The sequence below is a fragment of the Lontra canadensis genome, unplaced genomic scaffold (genome assembly GCF_010015895.1).
Source record: "Lontra canadensis isolate GAN:19392208 unplaced genomic scaffold, GSC_riverotter_1.0 scaffold57, whole genome shotgun sequence".
In the NCBI taxonomy this organism is placed as follows: domain Eukaryota; kingdom Metazoa; phylum Chordata; class Mammalia; order Carnivora; family Mustelidae; genus Lontra; species Lontra canadensis.
In genome coordinates this window covers 6,084,575-6,111,214 of record NW_022631051.1, presented here as the reverse complement: position 1 = coordinate 6,111,214, position 26,640 = coordinate 6,084,575, and the positions used below count along the sequence as shown (strand labels likewise).

Below are 26,640 nucleotides of genomic sequence, written 5' to 3'. Positions count from 1 at the left end.
TATGTCAAATTTAAAGAACCCACAAAACTAAGTGCTAAAGAGAGAAAGGAAAAAAGAAAGGAGTATGTAATACAAAGTCAATCAAGGAAAAGTTGCTAGAGGAAGGAAGAACAGTTTGAGTGACTATAAGAAACGCAATACACTAAAAACTGAAGAGCTAAATTCTAACTGGAAAAGAATCTGCGGGCAGGCTATGGAAACAGTAACTAGTGTGTCTGGAGTTTTTAATATGGCAGATGCTCAACAAAAGGGATTTATGGAAGACAGAGTTTTGGAAGTACAGGTTGACCTCTGTCCAACATAGGGACTTAACATGTAACATGCAGTTGAAAATCCACATGTAACTTCTGGCTCCTCAAAAACTTAAGTACTAATAGCCTATTGCTGACCAGAAGCCTTAATGATAACACAAATCATAGATTAACACATATTTTCCATACTGTACGTATTACATACTATGTTCTTACAATAAAGTAAGCTAGAGAAAAGAAAATGTTAAGAAAATCGTTAAGAGGGACCATCTGGATGCCTCAGTCGGTTGACTGTCCCAACTCTTGATTTGGGCTCAGATGTGCTCTCAGGGTCATGAGATCAAGCCCCATGTTGGGCTCCAGGTTCAGCAGGCAGTCTGCTCCTCTCTCTTCCTCTGCCCTTCTTCCCACTCACACATGCTCTCTCAAATAAATAAATCTTTAAAAAACAAAAAAATCATGGAGAAGGGTACCTGGTTGGCTCAGTTGGTTGAGAATCTTGGTTTTAGCTCAGGTCCTGATCTCAGAGTCTTAAGATCAAGCCCTGCATTGGGCTCTGCACTCAGCAGGAAGTCTGCTTGAGATTCTCTCCCTCCCCTGCTCAGGCACTGTCTTTCAAATTAATAAATAAATCTTTTAAAAAGATTTATAAAAATTTATTTATAAAAATAAATCTTTTAAAATAAATCTTTTAAAAATCTTTTAAAAAGAGCCACCTGGGTGGCTCAATCAGTTAAGTATCTGCCTTTGGATCAGGTCATGATCCTGGGGGTCCTGGGATCGAGTTCCCTGCTCAGTGGGGAGTCTGCTTTTCCCTCTCCCTCTGCCCCCTCTTACCCCCGCTCCTGTACATGCCCTCTAATTAAAAAATGAAAATAAATTTTAAAAATCGTAAGAGAAAATACACTTACAGTACTGTATAGTCTTTATCACAAGAAAACCCACATCTAAGTGAACCTGCACAATTCAAACTTTTAAGAAATAATAATACAACAGAACTTCAGCAGTTTAGAAACTTCCAAGATAATGTCATTCTGAATAGTTTTATGGATTCCTAAGGGTCAAACTAGATGCACCAAGAAACTATTTTTAACCACATGGATAGAAATAATTCTATCTTCTTCCAACTTAGCTAAAAGGCTTAAAGATTTAGAAGGCAACTTCCAGAATGCATATACTCATTGCTTTATCTTCCTTCCCATCAGTCTTTCCCATGAACTTGGACAAACACAAACACATTCCTACCCGGCCACCATATCACGTTACTCACTAAAAACATCTCTTCTAGGGCCGACTAGCTCTCAGTTTTTGGCTATACCTACTGACGGAGGATTCAGGGTCACAGAGACCTCTACAGTTAAGTCCCTCACTACCTGTGAAGTCAAGTTCTGCTTCTAAGTACTCTCCCTGGGCTTGCTATAGGTTCTCACTCTTTATATAATTGTTTTTAATCTGCTATGGATTTAAAAGCCAGGAAACTGATAAAGAATTAGTTTCTTAGGAATACTTATCAGGATCATCCAGACATGTTTGTTGTTGTTGTTGTTGTGTTTTTAAACATATACATGGCTGGGGCCATGCCCCTAGAGATTCCAAGCTGAGAGAAGTCCATGTGTGTTCCTGTTCCACCTGTTATCAGGACATACAGTGAGTGGGAGATGAGAACTACTGCTAGAAAATTAATAGTAAACGGTCTCTGTGGGAAGCCTAAGAAGTTCTCCCATAATTAAGATATGTTCTCATATGTGGTTCCTATTTCTCAGCTATATCAGAGAATATTGTTAAGGAGTACTATCTTGGGAAGTCTGATGAAGAAAGAAGTTTACAGAGAGCATTAACTACAGCAACAGCACAGACCTCACAGCAGGGGTCAGCAATCCATATACAGAGTGAACCAAGCATATTCCCTGGACTACAAGTAAACATAAAAGGGAGCCAAAATACTAAACTTTGGCATTTATAATGAAAGGTAGAAACACTCATCTAATTTGCTACAATCAGCAAACAGGCATTGTACATTTTTAAGACTTGGAATAACACTTGTATAGCTGCATGCAACATGTAATAACAGCTAGAGATCTGAAAAGAATGATCCATCACAAAAATGATGTCATATTTCAAAGATAAAATAATAAGGGCAGAGAATATGGTACTGAGTGGTAGAAATAAAGGATATAAAATATTTAAGATGACAATTATTGTTTACAAATTGACCACAGATACCCTCAACCCCAAGATAAGGGTATGAAATGTTCTGCAACAGCTGGCATATAGGAAAAGAAAACTGAAGGACAGGACTAAGGCAAGCCAGAATAACTTAAAAACTATTTCCCTCCCTCCCTCCAGATGAAACCCTGTTAATTAAAACCAAATTCAACATAACCATAAAAAGGTCAGAATCCAATACCGTTCAAATTCAGAACATGATTTGCTACCTGAAACAGTCACAGTCAACCCCGGGTCAATAATTCCACTGTTGGGCCTCACGCAGTACCGACGAGGTGCTGTAGTCTTCACTTTGAAACACACTTTTCGATCAGATGGATTTCGCAACTTAAGATTTGTAGTGACTACGTCTGTGAAGGGGCCTGTAAGGTTTAAAAAACAAAAACAGAAAAAAATCTTAATTGGATTCACACATATAAACCAGAATTCAAAATGAATATATATACCCTCAATTTTATTTAAAGGATATACTGAAGTCTGTGCACCTAACTGTATCAAAAACTAATAGTATTTTTTTCCAGGTGGTAGACTTACAAATAACTGTCATTTTCTTCTTCATTCCTTACTATATTGTATAAAATTTCTATATGAACACGCATTATTTCTAACAAATAAAAAGTATTTTCAAAGTTTTGATTTATGAAGTAAGCCCACAACTATATTCTTAGAGTGTGCTTTTATCACATTATTGAAGAGATGAGATTTTTCCAGTGGTCTGCAAACCAGTGCAGGTCTTCAAATTGATTTTACCAAGCGAATTCCATTTTATAGCAAAAAATCTCTTTATCTAAAGATACTACATCTAGTGACAATAGTGTTCTTGCTTCACACCTCAATTAGGTCTAATTCATTCACTCATTCATTCGTTCACTAATATATTTAAGTGTTTCTTATAAGCACTATGTGAAATGTTCTAGATACAAAGTTTCTAAACTTTGTTGATATACCCAAACATGAGATTACAAAACAAAAAACCCAGAAGGGTAATCTACTCCTACTTGAATTAAATCAGTCCTAACTAGTATAACCTCATTTTTTTTTAAAAGTGGGTAAAAGAAAGATTATAGCCATTTTTTATCTTGGCTGAAGAAAAGCCTGTAAGACATTATGTAAATTAATTTAGACAATAAAATGAGTACCTTTTACTTTGGGCAAAATACAAACTTAAATAAAGGTATGCACCAAGAGAAAGCAGGGACTACACACTTCTAACTAAACCAAAAGCAATTTTAAATGGCTTTCAAAGCAATCAGTTTCAAGTAATATTTTTTAAAAGCAAAAAGGGTGAAATCAAAGACAACTATTATAGAAACTATCTTTATCTAAATAAACAAAAATAAGCATGACTATAGGCAAGCCTTACAGCATGGAACCCAGATTGAGAAAATTCTTCAACTCTACCAGATTATTTCCCATTTACTTGAATACTGGAAAATCGTCTAAGACAAAGATTTGAAGGGGAAAAACAAGTAACAGTCAAATGAAAAGAGGCATTCAGAAGAGTGCAGGAGATGAAAACAAACAGATCTGCCAAGGAAAAAAAGACTCCAAAGTTAAGGTCGTTAAAAGGTAATTATTCCAAGTCCTAAGGAATGAAATGATCTTACTCTACACTCAAAATTTAAGTTGTAAAGTATTTTCCAACAAAGATTTGGAACTCCTAAGAGGGGGAAAACAACAGTAGAAAACACAAAGGCAGAGAAACAGCTACAAAAAAATTAACGAAAAATAGCTGTTTAAATCAACAGGTATGCATTTTTTTTTTTAAGTATATATACAAAGTATGATCTTCTGAACAGGTTGCTTTAATTATATGGTAACATTAATCACTCAATTTGTGTATTATTTTACCCCCCTTTACTTCTTCAATACCAAATGCTTGCATTTTTCCACAAGCAGCTAATAACAAGTCCACCAATACAATAGCATAGGAGGTAAAAGGAACAGGGTCATCTGTCCATTTTGCACTCGAACCCACAATATCATTGGCTAGAGACGTATTTTAAACTACTGATGAAACTAGGAGTCTTAAAAGATATACAGATTCCATTTCTTGACATTCTCAAAATTCATAAATTACTAGAGATATTTAAGAATGTGTGAATTTTTATAGGGCTATTTCAACATTAGCAGCAAGCATGGATAAGAAAAAAATTTCTTAGAAACATGACAAAAGAAACCTTTCACAAGACTTTAATTTTGAACAACCCTATTTTTTATAACATACTTATGTAAGACTTTTTAAATTCAATTTTTTAAATCACCTCAATTTTAGAGGAAAATACCGATTTTCCAAAATAAGGTAAAATAACAGACTTTTAAAAGTGATTTAGAAAATTACCATGTGTCAATTTCCAACAACATATGAATTCTGAAATAGTACTTAAAATTTATATTGCCTGAGCTTATAAATCTTTAATAACAGATTGTGGCTGTGACACAAAAATGCAAACTATGTAAAGATGAAGATAAAAGAGGTTTTTTAATTTAGACTCTGATGAAGATGTAAAGGTATCTTTATTTTATATCTAATATCTAAAAAAGATATTTTTTAGCCTCTGATGAATAAAGATGAAGATATAAAAGGCTTTTTTTCTAAAGAAAAAAGACCACCAATTTAAAACAAAGTTCTTAACTGAATATATTAACCTGACCAGTAAAATGTGAAACTACCCACCTAACAAATGAGTAAGCCCACCTAACGTCTGAATTTGAAATTTTCGGCTCCATTGTGTCCCTCTACCAAAGCATCATATGCGCTGCTATCCCAGCAAACAGCTCAGAGTCTGAGTTTATTTTCCAGGTTAAAATGGAAACAGCTCACACTGATGAGCATTCGCTTTAAGAATAACCAGATTTAACTGTTATAAGAAATCATGGAAAAAAACGTCTGATCCACTTTTGTGAGTCACAGAACCCCTTGAGAATCTGATGAAAGCTATATACTATACCCCAAAATAGCCAAATACTCACAAAAAAATTTACATGGAATTTTGGGGGGCAAGGGTGCGATAGAGAGGTTAGGGCCGGTGGGGGGAAGGCGGTGAAGGCTTTGTGAAGAAACCGTTCATGAACAAGAGTGTTCGGGGACCTGGACAATGAAAGGAGCCTGGGCAAGCACTGTACTTTTACACAGCTGTGGGCAGCACTGTACAGTAAGATGCACATAGCTTCCCCTTTACTTGATCAAGTCTCATCCGAGAGAGACTCGAGACCCTGTCTTCACTTTAAGAGCTCTTTATCGAGAATCTGGGTGGGAAAGGGAAGAATGGGTTGTCAAAGGGTTTGAAATTTTCTGCAGTATTAAGCTGGCGCTTAATAAGAAGAAGTAATAATAAAGAAAAATCTAACAACAACAACAAAAAAGCTACCATATATCATAGATCCCTGAATCCTCAGGTTAAAAAGACCTGGCGAGGGGCACCTGGGTGGCTCAGTTGGTTAAGTGACTGCCTTGGGCTCAGGTCATGATCCTGGAGTCCCAGGATCAAATCCCACATCAGGCTCCTTCCTCAGGGGGGACACGTTGTATGTGGGGGGGTGCAGGGATGAACAGGATGTTAGAGATTCTGCAATGCCTGGGCAGTCACATACAAGTAAGTATCATGCCCTCATCCTATGGAATTTTCAAATAACCCCTCCCAGGAATTCATACTAATGAAAATCTTTCCAGAAATATATCTATTGTGTGAAAAAGGAAAAATGTGTTTTCTTTCCTCCAAAACTTGAAAAGGTTAAGTTTACCATCACAGAAAATTACTGTACAAACAGCAATGCCGCTCATGCTACTTGAATCACAACACACTTGTATCAGCATTTGTGACACACACAATTCTACCCATATGCATAAACTTTCTTATTTTGCTCTTATTAAGTCAAAATGTTAAAGAAAACCAGTCAGCCCTATTCAGATAACTGTTGTGTTCTACTAAATCCAAACTTACTTGTTATTAGGAAGGTTACAAGTATCTGGCTACTTCATTCCCTCTTGTTGTAGTGATGCCCAAATATTTACACTGAAATGCTTATGTCATAAATTTTCTTTTTATTTCTCCTTTACGTTATAATTAAGACATTATATTAAAATTTTAAAACCGTATGCTGGCAGGCAATATTATACATGAACTTTATTTTGACATGATAAAGTGGGCATTAAAGAATATAAAATAAAATGGGGATCCTGTCCAATAGGGTTAAAAACCACTGCATTGTATCAGTAATCTCCTGCTTGACTAAATGAAAACTTATCCTTTGCAAAGCTCTGGTTGTTAAACCATTAAGAAAAACAAGTAACTGATTACCATACAGTACAGGGATTAACTTTGCAGGGAAAGAGAGAGTAACTGGGAGGGTACAAGGAAGATTTTTAAAGATTTTATTTATTTGTCAGAGAGAGAGAGAGCGCGCGCACAAATAGGCAGAGCGGCAGAGAGAGATGGAGAAGCAGGTTCCCTGCTGAGCACGGAGTCCAATGTGGGACTCAACCCCAGGACCCTGGGATCATGACCCGAGCCAAAGGCAGCGGCTTAACCAACTGAGACACCCAGGCGCCTCTAAGGAAGATTTTTAAAATGATTAGCGAAGCTCTAGTTCTTGTCCCAGGCAGTGATTACATGGATATTTAACATTTTGGTAATTCTATAAACCGTACATATTTTTCATTTATGCAAAACAATAATTTTTTAGAAAAGCTGATTCTTGATGTATCCTTTAAAAAAAAAACCTGAAAAAAAGTGAGAAGCAGTTTTGATGAGAAAGTGAACATCTGAAGCAATTTATATAAAAAACAAGTACTTTTTGAGGACATCTAAACCTTAATCCCTCTAAGTGGAGGAAAATCCTGCCAGTTGTCTAACGCAAATGCTTAATTTAACATTTAGAAACAATCACTGAAATAGTCCATTTTAAGATTACCTAATAGTATACTAGTCACCAGTTACCATTTCATACATACTTCCTAGGTTAGAGATGAAATCTGTTTGTATATAAAAGTATTCCACATAAGAAAATTCCACATGATACTTTGTACTCATCAACAAAAAAAAACTATAATCAAAATAATCCTACCTTTTATAATTACATGGGTTGTTTCCTCCTTTAGCCTCACTTTTAAGCAGCCATAACATTTCCTGTCACTAAGTATTGTGTCCTAATTCCAACACAACTGTTATTGCCAGTAAGCCAAAATCCCTATGCCCTGCCCCAAATTCTAAAAATCCGAAATCTAACAGATACAAATATGGTCTCTGTGTAAAAAAAAAAAAAAAAAAAATCTGGACATAAATTTTAAAAAGCTGAGAACTAAAATTTCAGAAATGTAGTAAAAGTTTAGGACAGTTACCTAGAAGGATGTGCCAGGTGGGACTAGTCTGCTTCCTTTATCTAAAGTATTTTTCCTGCATGAAATGCCTTTTATATTCAGGCTATATACCTAAAATGCTAGCATGCAGAAAAATGATTTACTTCTAAAAATGGGACCCTTAATCTCCAAATCCCCAATTTTAAAAAGAAGCTCATAACGCTTAAAAGAGCTGAAAGCAGAACCACTCTGACTAGACAAGTTTTTGAAATGTTGTCATCTATCTACATTTTTATATGAATTGACACTCAAGTTTTCTTGAAATGCCAAGGTGAATTTAATTACAAAAACTGAGTTGGGAGAGAAAATAGAAGACAGCTGTTGGCTTGGACTTTCCCCCAACATTTTACTGCAAATTTTCATAGAAAGAAATTGAAATTGGGGCACCTGGGTGGCTCAGTCCTTAAGCATCTGCCTTTGGCTCAGCTGGGGTCATGATCCCAGGGTTCTGGGATTGAGCCCCACATCAGGCTCCCTGCTCCATGGGAAGCTTGAATGAAGCAAGAATGCTCCTGCTTCTCCCTCTCCCACTCCCCCTGCTTGTGTTCCCTCTCTATGTCTCTCTGTCAAATAAATAAATAAAATCCTTAAAAAAAAAAAAAAAAGAAATTGAAATCATTGTAAACAATCATGTATCTATTACCTAGGTTGGACAATTAACATTTTGTTGTATTTGAGACTATCAACCTATTTATCCATCTCTGTATCCACCTTATTTTTGATGCAAAGTAAGCTGAAGACATCAGTACATCCACTCCTGAACACCCCAACATGCATATCAATTTGAGTTCAGTATTTGCTTACTCTTAAGATCAAGTTTTAATTCAGGATAAGCAGTAGCCTATAGCATAGAGCATTTCAGAAACTGAACAGGCCTCTGAGATGCAGCTTTAAGAATAAAAAGGCAATGTACATGAACATTAATTCATGAACTCTGAGACATCCATTTAGGCTAGCTACTCCGAGTCCAACTGGGAGATAATTCTCTACAGGTCTCCAGCATTTCTGCATGTTTTCAACGTGGAGGCACTGGGGCTTTCATCCAGATTATCTTGTCAAGGGTGTATTTAAAGAGTGAACAGTCTTGGAAAACAATACCTCCCTCCTGAGGAGAGAGCAGGCTTTTTATTGTCCTTTATAATAAAGATAAGGTCTTCCTCTAGGAAAAAAAGGTCAGGTAAGTTTCCATGCAGCCCACTAGCAAAGACTCAGATTCCCTACACTCAATGGCTTCTCAGCTATGATGCAAACCCACTACGTGAGCAGCATCTGTCTGAACTAAATCCATGTGTTGCCCTTGGAGGGGGCAAAGGAAATCAACGCAAATACAAAGCTCATGTTACATACACTGTCATGAATAATAAAGTCCTCTGTCTCTGAACCCAGGAACTCATATATTCTACCAATATTCATAAAATTATAGTACACTCAATTTTCAGACCCTTCAGTTCTTGACAAGGTCTTTCTGAGTTCTTGGCTATGAGGAACAGACTCAGTGGCCTCTGAATAATTAATAGCGGACAGTGCAATGAGCCATAGCATGAACCTTGGAGGAGAAAGATGGCTGACCACACAATTCCCACAGCACATACTCTATACCTCTCTCAGAATACTTCTCACTTACTTTATTATGTACATGTTTTATCTCATCCAACTAAACTATACACTCCCTAAGAAGAAATAGTCAATTCATTCCTGAATGAAATGGAGTTTTAACACAGACTGTAAGTCATAGCAGTTGCTTAATACTACTTGTTTGCTATACATGCAGTGAAGTATGCTTGAATAGTCACCTGGATTCTTTTTAATGGACATGTAACAAAATAAAAAATATCAGAAATATGTGTGCTTTGTTTCAAATGCTATAACTCTAGGTCTTAAGTCATTTAGGTGAACCATAACATTTTTACTCCTTCATCCTACCTTTATTGAAACAGAATAGTAAAAATTCTAAACAGGAAGACTGGATGCTTAGCTCAAACACATAAATAATGCAGCTGTAGCAAAGCAGGTGATGACTACACTTCAATGTTTCCACAGGTTTTAGCAAATTAATAGCTATATCAGATTATACAGTATTCTAGTTACATAAAGATTACATGGCTGAATACATGTCCTGTTAAAATAATCATGCATGTGGAATATACAATGTACAGTATACAGAATATCTACTAAGATTGTCCACAATTATAGTAGCATGGCAGTAGTAGTAATAGTAAAAATAGTGCTAACAAGTTTTCATAACAGCTAACCTTTATTGGGCACTATGTATCAAGAACTCTGCACGAATTATGACCCTCATAACAAGTTTACAAGGTAGACACTTTATTATCCCCATTTTACTGATAAGTCAACTCAGACTCAGAAAGGTTAAAACACTTGCCCAAGGCCATAAACTACCACGCAGTGGAAGGTGGGGAAGTCAAATCAGGTGTGACTCCAGAGCTTGAACTCTCATAAGTTCTGTATATATTTTATGCAAACTACCTAGCTACAGTTGTTTCCTAATTCATAAGCATTCCAGGTAGATTTCTAATAAGCCATGAAATGGCAATCAAATCATAATATACGAAAAAGACTTTTTTTTTTTTTTTTAAAGAGAGAAAGCATGAGAGGAGAGAGGTCAGCGGGAGAGGCAGACTTCCTGCTGAGCAGGGAGCCCAATGTGGGACTCGAATCCAGGACTCCAGGATCATGACCTGAGCCGAAGGCAGTCGCCCAACCAACTGAGCCACCCAGGCGCCCCAATATATGAAAAAGACTTTTAAATGGATATTGTATTTCTCTTGTTCCCAATACACAGGTCAACTTAACATTTTAAGTAAGCATCATAAACAGTAAGAAAATATCTTGTTTTACATCCAAGAAAACCCTAAAACATTTTCATTAGAATTTTTAAAAACGAAGTCACCTTAATTTATTTGTATTTTTTTTATTTTTATTTTTTCCAAATACCCTGAAATTTCAGGCTTGAATGCAAGGTCCATGAAGACTGGGTCTTCGTTCTGTTTTCTACTGTATCCCCAACAGCTATAAAAATCCCTGGCAAAGCAGGGAGTGAACATATATTATAAAAATATATCTATACAAATAAATAGAGTACTACTTTCTAGAAAATAAAAATGAGTCAATTCTACTCAAGGTTTCAAAAATACTAAACATAGGGTGCCTGGGTGGCTCAGTTGGTTGAGCAACTGCCTTCGGCTCAGGTCATGATCCCGGACTTCCAGGATCGAGTCCCGCATCGGGCTCCCAGCTCCTTGGGGAGTCTGCTTCTCCCTCTGACCTTCTCCTCTCTCATGCTCTCTCTCACTCATTCTCCCTCAAATAAATAAATAAAATCTTTAAAAAAAAAAAATAAAAAAAAGAACAAAAATACTAAACATACCTTGTTTTAAAGCTTCACATAAAAATATGGATCCTGAATCATGAATACATGATGAGAATATAGATGAAAAATCACCAAAATCCACTTAATAGTGTGTAGTCTTTCAAAACAAACAAACAAAAAAAAACCCTATTTTTCTCATCTAGAATGGGGCTTAAAGTCATAGTTAAAAGAAGTTGCTGATAGGCAGGAACCCTGTCTTTTTCTTTCTTTTGTACCAGTTTCAAAAAACATAGTAGGGTTTTGATCATATAGTTAAATACTCATCCATTAACTTCACATGGAAAAGCACCTAAGTCAAAAGTCAAAATATCTATTCTCTTCATTCCTTTGGAAGCCTTTTGGAGAGGGAGGGGCCAAAAGTAGCACACTGAATTAGGAGGTTTCAAATCTAAAACCATTTAGCTAGGTGAGTGACCTTGACCAAACCACCTGACTTCTCCAAGGGCAGTCTAACCCCATGCATTTTATCATCAGTAGACCAAAATGACCTCCAATGTTCCTCTGTGCTCTACCTAAACTTATGTGACATTATGATCAACTTCACCTGCTTATAGCTTTAATTAAAGAATATCTTCTACTCTACAGCAAGATAGCAGAAAATTCAATCCTAAATTTTCACAGCTTTATTAACATTTTGTATTAAGTTATTGTAAACATTTTAGAAGTGCTTTTTTAGAACTTTTGACACTCACTCTGCTAAACAATCCCAGTGACAGTCTTGAAAACATTAGGGAGAAAATAAACAATAAATTGTCTTTTCACAGAAACAAAACATTTTGATTTGTAACTTTACATAAACTACATCCTTCCATTGTGTAACCTTCTACTAAAGAAAAATAAGACATACACACACCTAAAAAACTATTTGAAAAAGAACATTTCCATTCAAAGCTAAACATGAAGGATGCCTGATACTTAATTTAACATCTTTATTAAAACAGAGGTGGCTCCCTATCTTAAGAGTTTAGGTGACTTTTTAAAATCTAATTAAGAAGGATGGTGGGGGCTGGGGGGTGGCTTAGTGGGTTAAAGCCTCTGCCTTCGGCTCAGGTCATGATCCCAGGGTCCTGGGATCAAGCCCCCCATCGGGCTCTCTGCTCAGCAGGGAGCCTGCTTCCTTCTCTCTCTCTCTCTCTGCCAACTTGTGATCCCTGTCAAATAAATAAATAAAATCTAAAAAAAAAAAAAAGAAGAAGAAGAAGGATGGTAGGAAACAAAAAAGGAAAATGGTATTCGGGGAGAAATGGAAATAAAAGTTTTTAGCACCATTTACACATCTAAAACTTGTTAGATCAGAAGAAAATGATCATATTCATAAGAAAATGATCACAATAATATTAACAAAAATAAAGGGAATTAGTGTGTACAATTATACACAGAAAACATAAATACATCAAATGTTAGCAGTCATTTTTCTAGATGGTAACATTTCAGTAATTTTTATTTGCTTTACACTTTGCCATCCTTTTTCAATTCACTACATTAAGTATTCCATCCAAACTTAGTGTCCAGAATTTTATGATCAGGAGGACTTTTTAACATGTATACCTATTAGCTCAATTTGTTCATAAAGCCTTTTATTTGCTGGGGGAGGTACTGAAAAGTTTCAGAAAAACACACCTTCTGAGGATCAACTGTTTGTGAACTTTTTGGTAGTGGGAACAGTACTCAGAAAACAAGACCAAGTGCTTCATCTTCCCCCATGTTATAAAAGTATCTCTGATTTTATAGAGAAAACAACTGAAGAGGAAACAAAGATACCCTATACCTTTAAAGCTATGGCAGTCACTCCAACTCGTCAGATTATCCAAGTACCGGGGTAAATACGTATAAATGGATATATAGAGAGAGAGAAAGAGAGAGAGAAATACACAGCTTCAAAATAAAAGCTGTCAAAATATAGGGCCATAAGAAACCTATCGAATTACACTACAAGCTAAGTATTTTAAAGTCCTCTCATGTTAACAATTCTTTTTAATTAACATCTCTATTTTTAAAAATGTCAACTGAATCCTTAGAAAGCTCTTTAAAATACGCATTAACTAGACTCATTTAACCTGAATTTTGAAAATAGTACAAAATGTTCATGATTATTCTAGTTATAAAGAACATTCCAAATTCCAAACAGAACAGCTAAGCAAACTATGGTGTATATGTGTGTGTGTGTGTATATATATATATATTTTTTTTTTTAAAGGTTGAATGTCTTTTTTTTTTTTTTTTTTTAATTTGTTTGACAGACAAGAGATCACAAGTAGGCAGAGAGGGAGGCAGGGAGAGAAAGAGAGAGAGGAAGAAGCAAGCTCCCCGCTGAGCAGAGAGGCCGATGCGGGGCTCGATCCCAGGACCCCGGGATCATGATCCGAGCCGAAGGCAGAGGCCTTAACCCACTGAGCCACCCAGGCACCCCGCAAACTATGGTATATTAATGACAAGTAAGTCATCAAAAATAACTATGTGGATGTTTTTTCCATAAAAATTTAAGACACTGATCTAGATTATTTTCATAAAATGAAATGTGTGACCATCACAAAGTTGAAAATATTTTCACAAATTATGAAGTCTAATCTTGTTTAAGCAATGAATTGATTATGAAGAACAAAATCATACTTAAGTTATTATAAAGATATAAGTCTCAATGACACAGGAAATGAAGTATAACTGGCCTTTAAACAAGAGGCCGCAGGGCGCTGGGTGGCTTGGTTGAGCTATCCAATTCTTGGTTTCAGCTTAGGTCATGATCTCATGGATCAAGGGATTGAGCCTGGCAGTGTAGGTATCCCACTCAGCAGGGCATCTGCTTGAGTCTCTCCCTCTGACCCTCCCCCCACTCATGCACATGCTCTCTCCCTCTGCTCACGTGCTCTCTAAAATAAGTAAATAAATATTAAAAAAAAAAAAAGAGCCTTCATTCAAGAGAAACAGATTCCTGGGACTACAAGATCTCTGGCCAGCTTTTCTCCCCCTCTTCTCTCTCAACTAGTTGCTTCTGCTTAAGACTTGGCACAAATCAGCCTACTTTAAAGACCTAAAGCCTATCATCTACCTTTAAGTGTGCTTAAAGGAGTGGTATCAAAATTCTGGCTGGTCAGTCATCAGCACATATATTGGCTGGCCTTGGGTTAGGTGCTCACCACTGGACTAGTCAACACCGGGGGACAAGGAATCCTAAAAATGTACCTGCAGGAGCCATTCTCAGATAAATAAATACCCCCAAACAAATCTCACTTCTCGTATTTCTCACAAGAGAACATCAACTGATGCCAATAGTAAGAGCTCAAAGAAACAACACATTTAACATACAGTTATGATTTGTAAATTATTACAGGACAGCTATAAATTAGATTTACTTTCAGATGCACATGGTTTTCTATTTGTCTTTATATAACTTCATTTGTAAAATGTTACTGCAAGGTTGCAAACATTATACTTGTTTTCCTATTTACCTTCCTATAACTTAACGTATTTTTTAAAAAAATAAGACCTCAGACTATAAAAGACTTAAATTACCAATTAAAAATAAAAGGAAGTAATACAGGAAGAACAAATGAAGACTTTGGGATCTAATCTTCTAAAGGTATTAAGACTGATAAAATAATGTTAAGTTTTTCTTGCTCATGAAAAGCAACACAGGGGAACCTGGGTGGCTCAGTCCATTAAGGATCTGCCTTGGGCTCAGGTCATGATCTCAGGCCCCTGGGATTAAGCCCTGCTTTGGGCTCTCTGCTCAGCAGGGAGCGCTTCCCCCTCTCTCTCTGCCTGCCTCTCTACCTACTTGTGATCTCTCTCTCTATCAAATAAATAAATAAAATCTTAAAAAAAAAAAAAAGGGCAATGCATGTTCAACGTGAAGTCCTGGAAAACACAGAAAAGTAAAAATATAAAAAACAAAAGACACCTGAATCCTAAAGCAGAGCTAACTGACTGTTAACATTTTCTTTCCAACCTCTTTTTTTGCACATATTACCAGAAACAGGCTCATATCTACACAACTTCTCTATGAAGGCTGTTACCACAAATCAGCATCACTAAAACTGGGATAACCGGACACTATACCTGATGTGACAGAATTCCACCCATGAAGTATTTTTACCAATAAATACTGAAACCTAAATCTAATCAAGCCTTCAAATCTAAATCCAAATTTACAGGAAACACATTTCAGACATATAAAGAATATCAGAAATTCTACTGAACCACCTGATCTCAACGAGTAAATAGTATGACAAGAAAAAGAAAAAAAAAAAAGAGGTGGGAGAGGCGGTGTTTAAATTTTAAGACTTGGATACATGACAACCAAATGCAATACACAGAAGACTGAACAGCTAAAAACAGAAGTACAATTAGGGAAATTTCAATAGATTAAATATTAAATGATATTAAATAATTATTTTTGGTTTTAAGATAATGACATCATAATTATGTAAAGAAAATGTCCCTTTATTAAAAAAGCAAGCTCACATATTTAGGTTTGAAATGTTTGATATCCACAATCCATTTAAAACCCAGTAGCAGTGCGTAAACCTGGAGATTCACAGACCTGTACCCCTGGGAATAAAAATACATTATATATTTATAAAAAATAAAATAAATTTAAGAAATAAATTAAAAAAATAAATAAACAAAATCTTTTAATATATATATATATATATCTTTTAAAAATTGCAAAGGAGAAAAATCCTGTGAGAAACTTATTTTTGTAATTCAGACACTTCAGAGACGTCCTTTTATTTATTCATTCAAATAAATGCTGATTTGATTCTTAAAATAAATAAAATAAAACCCAGTAGCAAACATACAAAAAATAAACGTGATAAACTGCTGTGATTATTAAATTTAAGGATATGAAGTTATTAGATTTAAGTATAAAGGTTCATTACAGTATTTTTATGAATATTTAAAAGCTTTCATAAGAAGTTTTAAACTTTTTATCTAGTAATTTGAGTCACATTTCAGTTAAATAAGTGTTTGCAAGTAAGAGCAACCCTCTTACATTTAATCTTTTTTTTTTTAAACATTTTATTTATTTATTTAATAGACAGAGATCACAGGTAGGCAGAGAAGCAGGCAGAGAGAGAGGAAGGGAAGCCGGCTCCCTGCTGAGCAGAGAGCCTGACGTGGGGCTCAATCCCAGGACCCTGAGATCATGACCTGAGCTGAAGGCAGAGGCTTTAACCCACTGAGCCACCCAGGTGCCCCACATTTAATCTTCTTTTAAAACAACTTTTAACGGTTGAAGAGAAAAGTAAGATTCATTCTGTATTAACATTAACCACCTTCTCCTCTGAAAGGCAGCTAGGACTCCAACGAATAGTCCATCAAGGTTAAGATCCAAAAGCACAAGAAAAAGAGAGGGCAGAAAGTGCCTCTGAGAAAATAAAAGGGTGCTTGCTAACAGACTCTCCTCACAGAACACCTCTTCATGGTGAAGGAAGGTCTTACCTAAAGGAAATTAAAAGGTAACTAATGCAGTAAACCAACAAAAAAATTACCAGCACTAACAATCACAAAATACCAAACTTCAAGAACAAATCAAGTTTTCCCAATTCCTTATATATATTTGCCCACTTACAGAAACATCTTGTTTTCTTTTTGTTCTCAGCTGTCACACATATTTAAAACCTTTAAGGCCAGGAAAAACTATCCAGGAAATCACCTAGTCCTGCGTCACACTTCACAAACAAAAAAGGGTGAAGCAAAATGGATGAAAAAGATTCATGGTTAGTCAGTTTTTAACAAAATACCCTACGATCTCTTTTTTGGAACTAAAAAAAAATTTGAAAACACAACTACCTGCAAAAACAGATGAAAACCCCACTGAAAAGAGATCCAAGATGAAAACCATGGAATTATAGGAGAAATCATGGGAGTCCTATAAACGCAATCAACATTTACTGGGCCATCATCCATGCCAGATCCTGTTACCATGGACATAAAAATAAAACAAGTATATCCTCAAATAGTTAACCCTACAGTTTGGGAGAGAAAAAATACACAAGCATAAATACTATGTAATGTGAGATTACAGATAAGCACAAGCTTCAACAGTGGCCTGAAGAAGGAAGGTGATGACCAACATGGACCTCAAAATCAAAGACTTCACAAAAGTGAAGACTGAACTGGAGACTGCTTGACAAATATGAGGGAGAACAATACTCTGGACAGAGTCTGTGTAAAGTCTTGCAACAGCTTAAAACATATGGGGAAATGGTTTCATGTAACCAGAGCTATGAAGAGAAATGAAGAGGTAGGCATTGGATTTTGGACTTTTTCATCTACATAATGGGAAAACATGCCAGGTTCTTTAACCAAAGGAGCACTAATACCGGGTTTGCATTTTACAAAGGGTAGTTCTAGCAGCAGTGTGACACTAGTGAAAAGCAGGCCTATTTACAGAGTAGTAGAAAAAAGACAAGAGATCATCACCCAAAATAAAGTAATTATCCAAACCCCAGACCTCTCCCTCAATAACACATCCATATAACCAAAACCTACTAAGTTACCTTTTATTAATTATCTTGAAAGGACCTAAAAACATCTAACATACCTAATGAAATCAGGATCCTCCTCCTATCACTCTCCCAAACACCTCAAGTAAAACACATGTGGTCCTCATTCAAATATCCAGTGTTTCTTTTTTTTAGCTCAGCGCACAGCACCACCATTCCTCCAGTTGCGTAAGTCAGAAATCTTAGAGACATCCAAGATACCTCTACTCTGCATAAGCTTATCTAATAGACCACCAAGTCTCATTGGCTTGACCCTCTAACTTTTCACCATCTCCAATACCTCAGACCAAGCTGTCACTTCTTGCCTGGACCGGAACAACTGCCTAATTCATCTGTTTCCCCTCTAATATTATCTGATGTTGTCGCCAGAATTATGTCGGGCTTTTTTTTTTTAAATATGTATGTGATTATCACTCCACTCCCTCTACCTCTACCATTCCCCCCACTTAAAACCCCTCAGTGGGTTAGGATAAAAACAAAACTCCTTACTCAACCAACAAACCAGCACAACACTCATTAGATGTTAGTTTAACATGTTAAGTAACATTAAATGTTTCATCCTCCCTCCTGCCACAGGATCTTTGCAAATACATGCAACTCCTACTGCATTTTCCTTTCTTCTTCACCCAGGAAACTGCTCATTCTTAGAAAATCTTAGACAATTGTGTCTTCTCTTTCCAGACCAAAGTCTTCTATTTCACATTTTCATAGCACTACATACTACTTCATAGCTACATCTCCTCGTTCTGATAACCAGATTGGTGTCTATCTCTCCCACTGGAATTGCCTCATGAATAACAAAGATTCTGTTTTATTCAAAACTGTAGTTCTAACACTAATTCAACACTTATTACACATAGCGAAAACTCAAATATTTTTTGTATAATTTAATGAATTAAAATGAATATATTTAAAAGCAGAGTTGTTTTAAAAGAGATTCAAGAGTTATCTCTGGGATGTAGAAATACAAATTTTAATTAAAAGATATACAGAGTATTTCTGGTATAAGCAATCATGATGCCACAGAATATTAAAAATATGGGAAGACTAGTAGGCTTGGGTTATTAAAAAAAACCCACTTGGGATATACTGACTTTGATATGTCTGAGTTAAGGAGTGCCTGGGTGGCTCAATCAGTTAAGAGCCCGACTCTTGATTTTGGCTCAGCTCCTCATCTCAGGGCTGTGAGATGAGCTCTATGTAGGGCTCCTAACCTATTTAAGATTCTCTCTCCCTTTGCCCCTCCCCCGCAAAAAGTCTTGAGTTAAAATTCAAATCCAGACAGTCAATAAGCAATTCTAAAACTGACTACTGTAAAGTCTCAATTAAAATATAAATTTGGGTGTGAACCAACATGGGCAAAGAGAGAGCAAGGAAGAGAAGTCATCAAAACAATGAGACTGAACAAGGAAAGTTCAGAGATAAAACCAAATCAGAATCTCAGAGACATTAGCAATTAAGAAAAAGCCCACAAATGAGACAAAAAAGACAGCAAAGAAAATTAGAAGACAATTACACAGAAGTCAAAAGACTTAAGTTTTTAAAAAGAAAAATTGTTAATAATGTCAAGTGCCAAAGAGAGAAGCACTGGAAATGCTCAATGCGATCAGCAATCAACAAGCAGTGAGGACAGAAGCAGTACTACAGTGGACAAGAGGTGAGAAACTGGACAGTGAACAGGGACAATTTTTCCACGAAGTCTGACTGCAAAGGAAATGAGGGAGAGAAATGGACAAATACCAGAAGGATCTGGGAGTCAAAGAAGTTATTTTGTTTGCTTATTTGTTTTTAAAATGAAAGACTTAGGTGTATTTGTATGTTTAAAGGAAGAAGCCAGTGGTTGAAAACATGAGAGGGAAAATATCCGAGGAAACACGGTCTAAGTATGAGTCATGAGGGATTTTACCTTAACCAACAAAAAGAGAACAAACAAGCTTGGATATGAGAAGGGTTTTTCTTTCTCAGGGTGAAAAGTATGGATGTGTGCAGATGAACAGGTGTTGCAAGAGGAGACAGCATATCACGGAAGGGATTAAGTGCCATACTAAAAAAACAAAACAAAACAAAACAAAACGGACTTTTATCCAGAGGGCAATCAAGAGCTACTCCAAAGCTTTTAAGGAATGAAGTAATAAGATGTCTGTAGCCCAGGAAAAGGCTGGGGAAATCACCCCAGGGATCTGATGAAGCCACTGCGAAACAGGAGCTGATCTGAAAGACCTAAAAGTGTCCACGAGTAGAACTCTACATCCTCACTCGGACTTCTTAGTAATGTGCTGCTATTCAAAGATGCTCTGGCGGACACCTAACAGTTTCTTGGTTCCTAAGAGAGCCTAATTTTCTTTATTGGCTCAATACTGCTATGGACCACCTTCAACACAATGGTTTTAGTCTACTGTCCTTTCTCTGATTATTATGAGGAAGAATACTTTGGCAATTTATTTTAGCATTTTCTAAATTTCTTTCTTCCAACTACTCTCCAAAACTACAATACTACTACACAAATAAATTGTATAATACAACTGGAAAAATTTAATTTTAATAAATTATAATGGGACAAAAAAAATCATCTCAGATATAATATCAAATTTCAAATCTGAACTCTAGGTCAAATTACTGCCATGATTTAAACAAAATTTGAAAATATCTACCTCTTTTTCTTTACCAAAGCAACAAAAGAGCTACCTTTGAATTCATTACACCCTTATAAAAGAACCTTCATATGCTGACAACTGTATAAAACAAAAAATTTTAATAAAAGTACTTATAAAAATGTATTAAACTTGTATCTGTTTCTCCATAATTGTGCCAAGTGCTGATAATTCCTATCAAGATGACTGTTATGCATATAACAGAAAAATTCACTACCTATTCTCAGAAGGATTAAATGAGTCCCTCTTAGAGAAACCATCTTAGTCAAATGTTGAGTTCAAAAGAATTCAAATAAGCCTACTGAAAGGTAAGAGAATTTTGAAAACTATCCTTTAACAGACTTAAACTAAAAATTACAGATGGTTTAGGGCAAGTGAGAATAAAATGACTTTATATCATCATCAAACTAAGCATATGGAGTTTGTGGATTCTAAATGAGTCTCCTTACTTAGTGTTAAGGGTGCACTGGAAGACAGAGAGCTTTCCATCAAAGCAAACTATTTACCCTTGACTAGAAAAATAACATAAAGGAAGGAAGCAATCAAATGACACCAAAGGTCGCCTCTCCTAATTCATCCTACCCTTCTGTTTCCCAATCCTCCCCATTATCCCCCCCTTAGAACAGAAGCACACCGCAAACCACTGAAGTATAAGCCACACATTCTTTTACATCAGTGGTTGAGTAAACTACCACTCCCTTGCCCAACCCTTTTCTCCTACTCCCTAAATGAAAATTAGCCTCTTTCAAGAAACCTGGGGGGTGTGGGGGGGGGTCTCTCTTCATACCAGTCTGCCTCCGTTACAGCACCTACAAGCCTTTTAGGTCTCCCTCACTAGTCTCAAGAGCTCCTCAAGGGCAAAGATAAAACTTAAAATGTTTCACTGTTTTACTGGGTGCTTTCCCCATTAAACTACAAACTGTAAATCTTTTCCCCCACCTTGTTAGCACCGAATCCCCAAATAGAAACTTATTATGGCCGAATTACTCAGCTGAATAATCTTAATACAGGGATGGCATAAAGCTTTCAGTAAGTGTTCACTAAATAAGTGGCCCAACTGAGTATGTCTCTATAAATTTTTCAATGAAATATTTTTTGAAGTCAATTTTAAAAAGTGGTTATTGATGTCCAAACTTTTAAAAATGGTCCTTGGGAATTACTTTCATCCATAACACAAGAAAAACCTGTTCTATAATCATGACTAGTAACTCTACAATACCTAAAGTAAGTGAAACATATGAATGTTATTGCGTAGGGTTCTGAGTTTTTTTAGCTCGCTTCTCCACTACTATTAGTCTCTTACTCTGGCAACATTCCAACTTTTCTAGGGTGAAAACTTCAAATTCCGTGGACATTTCCTGGCCTAAAACTGGTTTTAAAGGCTTCTAAGTCCCTAATGGCAATATACAGTAGAGAAATTTCCTCTGTAAACTCAGCCTGTCAAAAAGTAAAAAGTTCTTTTAACTTCTCAAAAGAACACAACCCATTATAGGGTTTACATTAAATTCCTCCAACCAAAGATAATGGCTATTTAAGGAAATTTCATGATTCCCCAAAGGTTTTTTTTTTTTCCTTTCGGCTAAAACGATATGAAATGCCACACACACAAACTTGTTAAAATAAAATACATTTAGTGCCTCTCAAAATATCTGAGTTGTCTTAAAACTAAATCCTTACTGAAAAAGCAGGTCCCATTTCCATTCAAAGAAATTTGCAAACGTACTAAAAAGCTTGCAAAATAAACTAGCTATACACTATTACTCTAATACCAGAAAACGATATTTTAAAATTCCTAAAAACTATTTAAAACGTTGCCTATGGAAAGCAATTTTTTCTCCTTTGGACTCAATCTTCTACAACGATAAAGGATTTATTTTGTTGTAAGCACTGAAATGGTTACACATTTCACAAAAACTGCTCTCATCGTAACTGCTGAAATTGAAATACAAGATAATGAACCTTCCAAAAAGCGAATCACTTTACACTTGAAATGAAGACAGGAAGGAATCTTTCCATTTTGGATCGCCACAAGCTTTCGGTATTCGTAAAAAGCCAGTTTAACTCTCTTCCCTAAGGTACCCTACATACTGAAAAAAAAATGGGCCAAAGAGCCCTTCAAGATTCCTGAGGGATCACCAAATCGGACTTATAATTTATCAGAGGCATTGCTACAAAATAAATTAAGGGCGCTCCAGAGCTGAGTGACACCTCATCAACCTTCTCCGAAACCGCAAAAGTCCCCGACACTGAAGATTCCGCAGCCAAAGAGCTAAGGTAAAGGGCTAAACAAGAGCAAACACCAGGTCCGCCCGGCGCGGAAGGTGAGCTGAAATGTCACACGGAGGACCAGGAAGACGTCTACTATTAACCTACTACTATCAATTCCCGGGCTGACGCATAGCTTTCCTGCCCGCACGCGCTTGGGTCTCTGCCAACACAACCGGGTAAGTCATAACCAGAGGACTTCACGGGCTTCTCCGCCTCCCTAACTCTCCTCGTACCTGACAGCCCAATTCTAAACAAGGCAAAAAGGTAAGCAGCAACCCCCTCCGCAAGGGCCGGGGGCCGGCTCCACCCAGCCCCTGCTCGAGGCGGAGGGGTGGCTCGCTCTCGCAACCAAGTCCAGGGCCGCCGCACCGCCGCCTCGCCTTGCCTTGCCTCCCACCGCCGCTGACAGCCGGCTCCGGCGACCGACGCACTTGCGCCACCCCCAGAACCCCCCCTTCCCGTCGCAGACCCGAGCACACGCTCTAAGGTCACCGCCCACCCACACCCTCCCAGACAACGCCCGACGGCCCCCGGCGGCCAAGAACGAGAGCCAGGCGCGGGCAGCAGCGCGGGCAGCACCCGGGAGGCGCCCCCGCGGGACCGCAAGATGGCGGCGGCGGCGCCAGGGCCGGGCCCCTCCGCCTCGCCTCAGCCGGCGCGCGCATCGAGCCGCCAGCGGGCGAGGGAGGGAGCCGGACGGACGCGGGGCAGGCAGGCCGAGGGCCGGAGCGGGGAGCCGCGGCAGAATGGAAAGTGCCGGGGCGTGGGGGAGGGGACGTTCACTCGCGGCCCGCCGCCGACCTTCCCTCAACCCCCCCCACCTAAATCACGCCGTCCGCCCGCCCCACCCGGGCAGCAGCCCTCTCCCAGCCCACCTTTGAATTTGAGGTCTGTGGGCGGGTCGAGGACCAGGATCTGCTCGTGCTTCGCCATGGCCCCGGAGGCGGACGCCATCGGAGAGACAGCGCAGAGCGGGGGCGCGCCCGCGGCGGCGGTTTGCTGGCTGGGGGCGGGGAACGACGGCGGAGCCGGCTCGTCCGAGCTCTATGATGGGGCCAGCTCACGGCTCCCGAACCCCCGACGCCTGCCGCTCTGTGGCCGGGCCACTGGGCCGCCCGCTGGGTCAGCAGCTCTCGGTCTCACAACTGACTCAACCTCACACCAGCCGCCGCGGCCACGCGCACTGCGATCCTCGGCACCCCACGTGACGGCCTCTGCGTGCCTACGTGCGCGCCCCGTGGCCATGAGCCTCTTGCGCTCGTCCCGCCCTCGAGAGCTACCCTGCGCGGCGCCGGCTGCTGCGCCTGCGCGTTCCGGGCCTCGCGACCCCTCGGAGCTCGAGCTGTCAAGGGAAGGGGCGTGCACAGAGGGCGGAGCGAAGCTCGGTGGCACAGATGCGGTACGCACCGCAGGGCAGAAGGGCGCAATCCTCGGTCACGTTTAGCTCCGACTACGAAACTGGAGAGCCTGCTGTAGCAGCGCATTACCGTCTTCCGAGTGGGCATGACTAACAGAAGGAAAGAGTAGTCGGGCTCACTCACTACAACTCCCAGCATGCCAGTGGGACCTGGTCCTTTTGGGGCCCTGCGCGATGCTTGCTGGGAATTGTAGTAGTGGCTGTTTGTGGGCGGGAAGGCTAATGAGGTCCGTTGGAGGCGAATGGGGTGGGGCGCGCTGACACTCCTTTTTGGCTTTCAGAGAGCGTCTCCTCTGCGCTGAAAAGGAAAAAAAAAAAAAAAAAAAAAACTTTTGAAAACTGACCTGAGGTCGCCCGCCTAGAAATATAAAATACACCCTGTGGAAAACAGGCCGGGATTTGTCAATTTATTCTCCATCTAAATCTACCCATCCCTCTATTGGTAGGGCAACATTCTCGGTCGTATTCCAATCCAACGACTACTGCTTCCTGAATTCAATCCAATGATGCAAAAGCAGATGAGGAAACACCCCTCGTTTAGGAAGCAAACCCGCCGTTGGGGAAATCTGACGAGCTGGAAATAGAAGTCAAAATCTACCGCGTTCAGTTGCGGGCATCTGTTCTTCGGTTTTATTCGTGATAGACCCAAACCGAAACAGTTGTCACGTTCCCGTGTTGGACCTGAATCCCATCTGTATCATTTATGGATAGCGTGTAGTAAACAGAACCGAATGAGGAAGATCAGTGAGCAAAGGTGCTGACAAACCTTTAACCGAGTGCCAGGGTACTCGGGGACAGGAACATCAAATGAAACAAATGAATGTGCCGTAAATAAACCTGTACGGTACTACTCGAATTTTAGTCCGTAGGACGCACCACAAAAGAAAGGACACGCTGAGGCTGCTGCCATGAAGGAACAGCGCGGTTTGTCTTGAAAATAAATGAGCAGGTGAACAGTAATCTAAGTGTAGGCACAAAGTCCCAAGTTCTCGAGCTCAATCCATACATGTCTCAGGGCCCATCCTGGGGATAGCTCTCCAGAACAGCTAACCCAGCGTCATTGGAAGATTGTACTACACCAGAAGAATGTATCTCAAGCCGTGAAAAACCTCGGAGGATAGGAGTGGTTAAATAGTCGGGAAAAGTAGTTTCTAAATTTGTCTTTCCTTTGGTTTATTTTTATTCACAAAATTTATTTTGAAATTTCAATCACCATCAAAGGAGAATACAAAAACCGTATGTTTGTCAAGAGACGGCTTAAGGTTTTGAAAAAAAAAAAATGTTAAGATTGACAATCACTCCACGGGATAGTGTCTCACACATCCTTAGCTGTGAACTGACAGCCCTAAAGCTGTCACAAACTGCAATTTCTTTTTTCTTTTTTACTTGCCTAAGAACTGTTATCCATGGGCAAATTAATTAGCCTTGGCTGAACTGGCTCCTCCACAGCTAGATGGACATTTCTCTTACCGGAAAGCATTTGGGAATCCCCAGTGAGGGGACAGCAATTAGCAAGTAGAGCATGCTGGGGAAGTTCCCCCTCACTCCCAAACAGGACAATGGCTACCCATTCACTATGAATTCAGTGGGAAGTCTGAACTGGATGTACTCCAGTTTTCCAGTCTATACGATGAAGAAACTTCTGCCCATCTTAAGTCATTACCTTTGAAATGTACTTTTTGTCTTTTCAATATTGCTTCAGATATCATATTGCCTTAGAACTATAGGAGAATTTAAATATCTGGTAATCTAAGAACCCATGAAACATCTTTGGAATAATTCCTCCATTACTATTTTAGAACATCGCCTTAATAATGACTCAGAGTCCTCCTGAATCATCTATTCCTCATTAAATAGTATGCTATTTTATGCTTTGGTATTTATTAATACCTTTCTTCTAGCAGTTCAGAGATCTTTACAAACATCATCACACTCTTCTCAGAACTACCAAATAACAGCAAGTTTTATTTTTGTTGTTAAATATGGGAAAGAAAAGACAGATGAGAGCATCTCATGGCAGGAACAGAGCTAGACTTTGGGGGAAAGTTGCCCAGTTTTCCATCCCATGCATTTTTGTTATTCCCAAAGCCACAATGAAATGATAACTAGAAGTGATTAAGACAATCCAAAATGTAATTGACTTATGTATCATTTAACATTTAAGTTAGGAATGGAGAAACATGGAGCCAAATATTCATTCTTCTTCCTATGTTGTATTAACAAATATACAGAGTACATATATACATACATAGTCATACTCAATATGTGTGTGTGTATATATGTATATATATATATATATATATGTATATATATGTGTATATATATATATGTATATATATATATATACATATATATGTATATATGTATATATATATATATGTATATATATATATACTCAAGCATATTTTTGTGGTTACTAAGAAGTTTTTATGAGTCTAAGAAGTATGAAGTCCTTGAATATTATGTCAACCCACTGAATCACTAATGCTATTCACCTTTGGACAGATTATCTCACAGGTTTGGCAAGGATTAAAAAAAAAAGTTACCAGTACAAATGGTAACAAAGTA

General features: G+C 38.2%; 2 protein-coding genes across 5 annotated transcripts in view; one reads left to right on the top strand and one right to left on the bottom strand.

Annotated features, from left to right (window-relative positions):
- Positions 1-23,634, bottom strand: part of VAPA (VAMP associated protein A) — a 42,358-nt gene extending 18,724 nt beyond the window's left edge. For both annotated transcript variants that reach the window (XM_032875765.1, XM_032875766.1), the window contains exons 1-2: positions 23,531-23,634; positions 2,687-2,839 (exon numbers count right to left, since the gene is read on the bottom strand). In XM_032875765.1, coding sequence (XP_032731656.1) covers positions 2,687-2,839; positions 23,531-23,609 — 232 coding nt within the window. In that variant the 5' untranslated portion in view covers positions 23,610-23,634. The remainder of the gene's footprint in view (positions 1-2,686; positions 2,840-23,530) is intronic.
- LOC116878370 lies at positions 22,654-25,086 on the top strand. Of its 3 annotated transcripts, none has more exons than XR_004384839.1 (2): positions 22,654-22,831; positions 24,519-25,086. XR_004384839.1 is itself a non-coding variant. In XM_032875767.1 (2 exons), the coding sequence occupies exons 1-2, from the start codon at positions 23,587-23,589 to the stop codon at positions 24,654-24,656; spliced, it is 606 nt and encodes a 201-aa protein (XP_032731658.1). In that variant the 5' UTR covers positions 23,576-23,586; the 3' UTR covers positions 24,657-25,086. The 3 variants fall into 3 exon arrangements, 1 of the variants encoding a protein (XP_032731658.1); XR_004384838.1 differs by having other exon boundaries at positions 22,654-22,919; XM_032875767.1 differs by lacking the exon at positions 22,654-22,831 and adding an exon at positions 23,576-24,054.
- Positions 25,087-26,640: the final 1,554 nt, after the last annotated feature.

Coding starts and splice junctions, on each gene's coding strand:
- LOC116878370 (XM_032875767.1), top strand. CDS start 23,587: ATGGCCCCGGAGGCGGACGCCATCGGAGAGACAGCGCAGAGCGGGGGC. Junction 24,055..24,518: donor AGCTCGGTGGCACAGATGCG/GTACGCACCGCA, acceptor CTCTATTGGTAG/GGCAACATTCTCGGTCGTAT.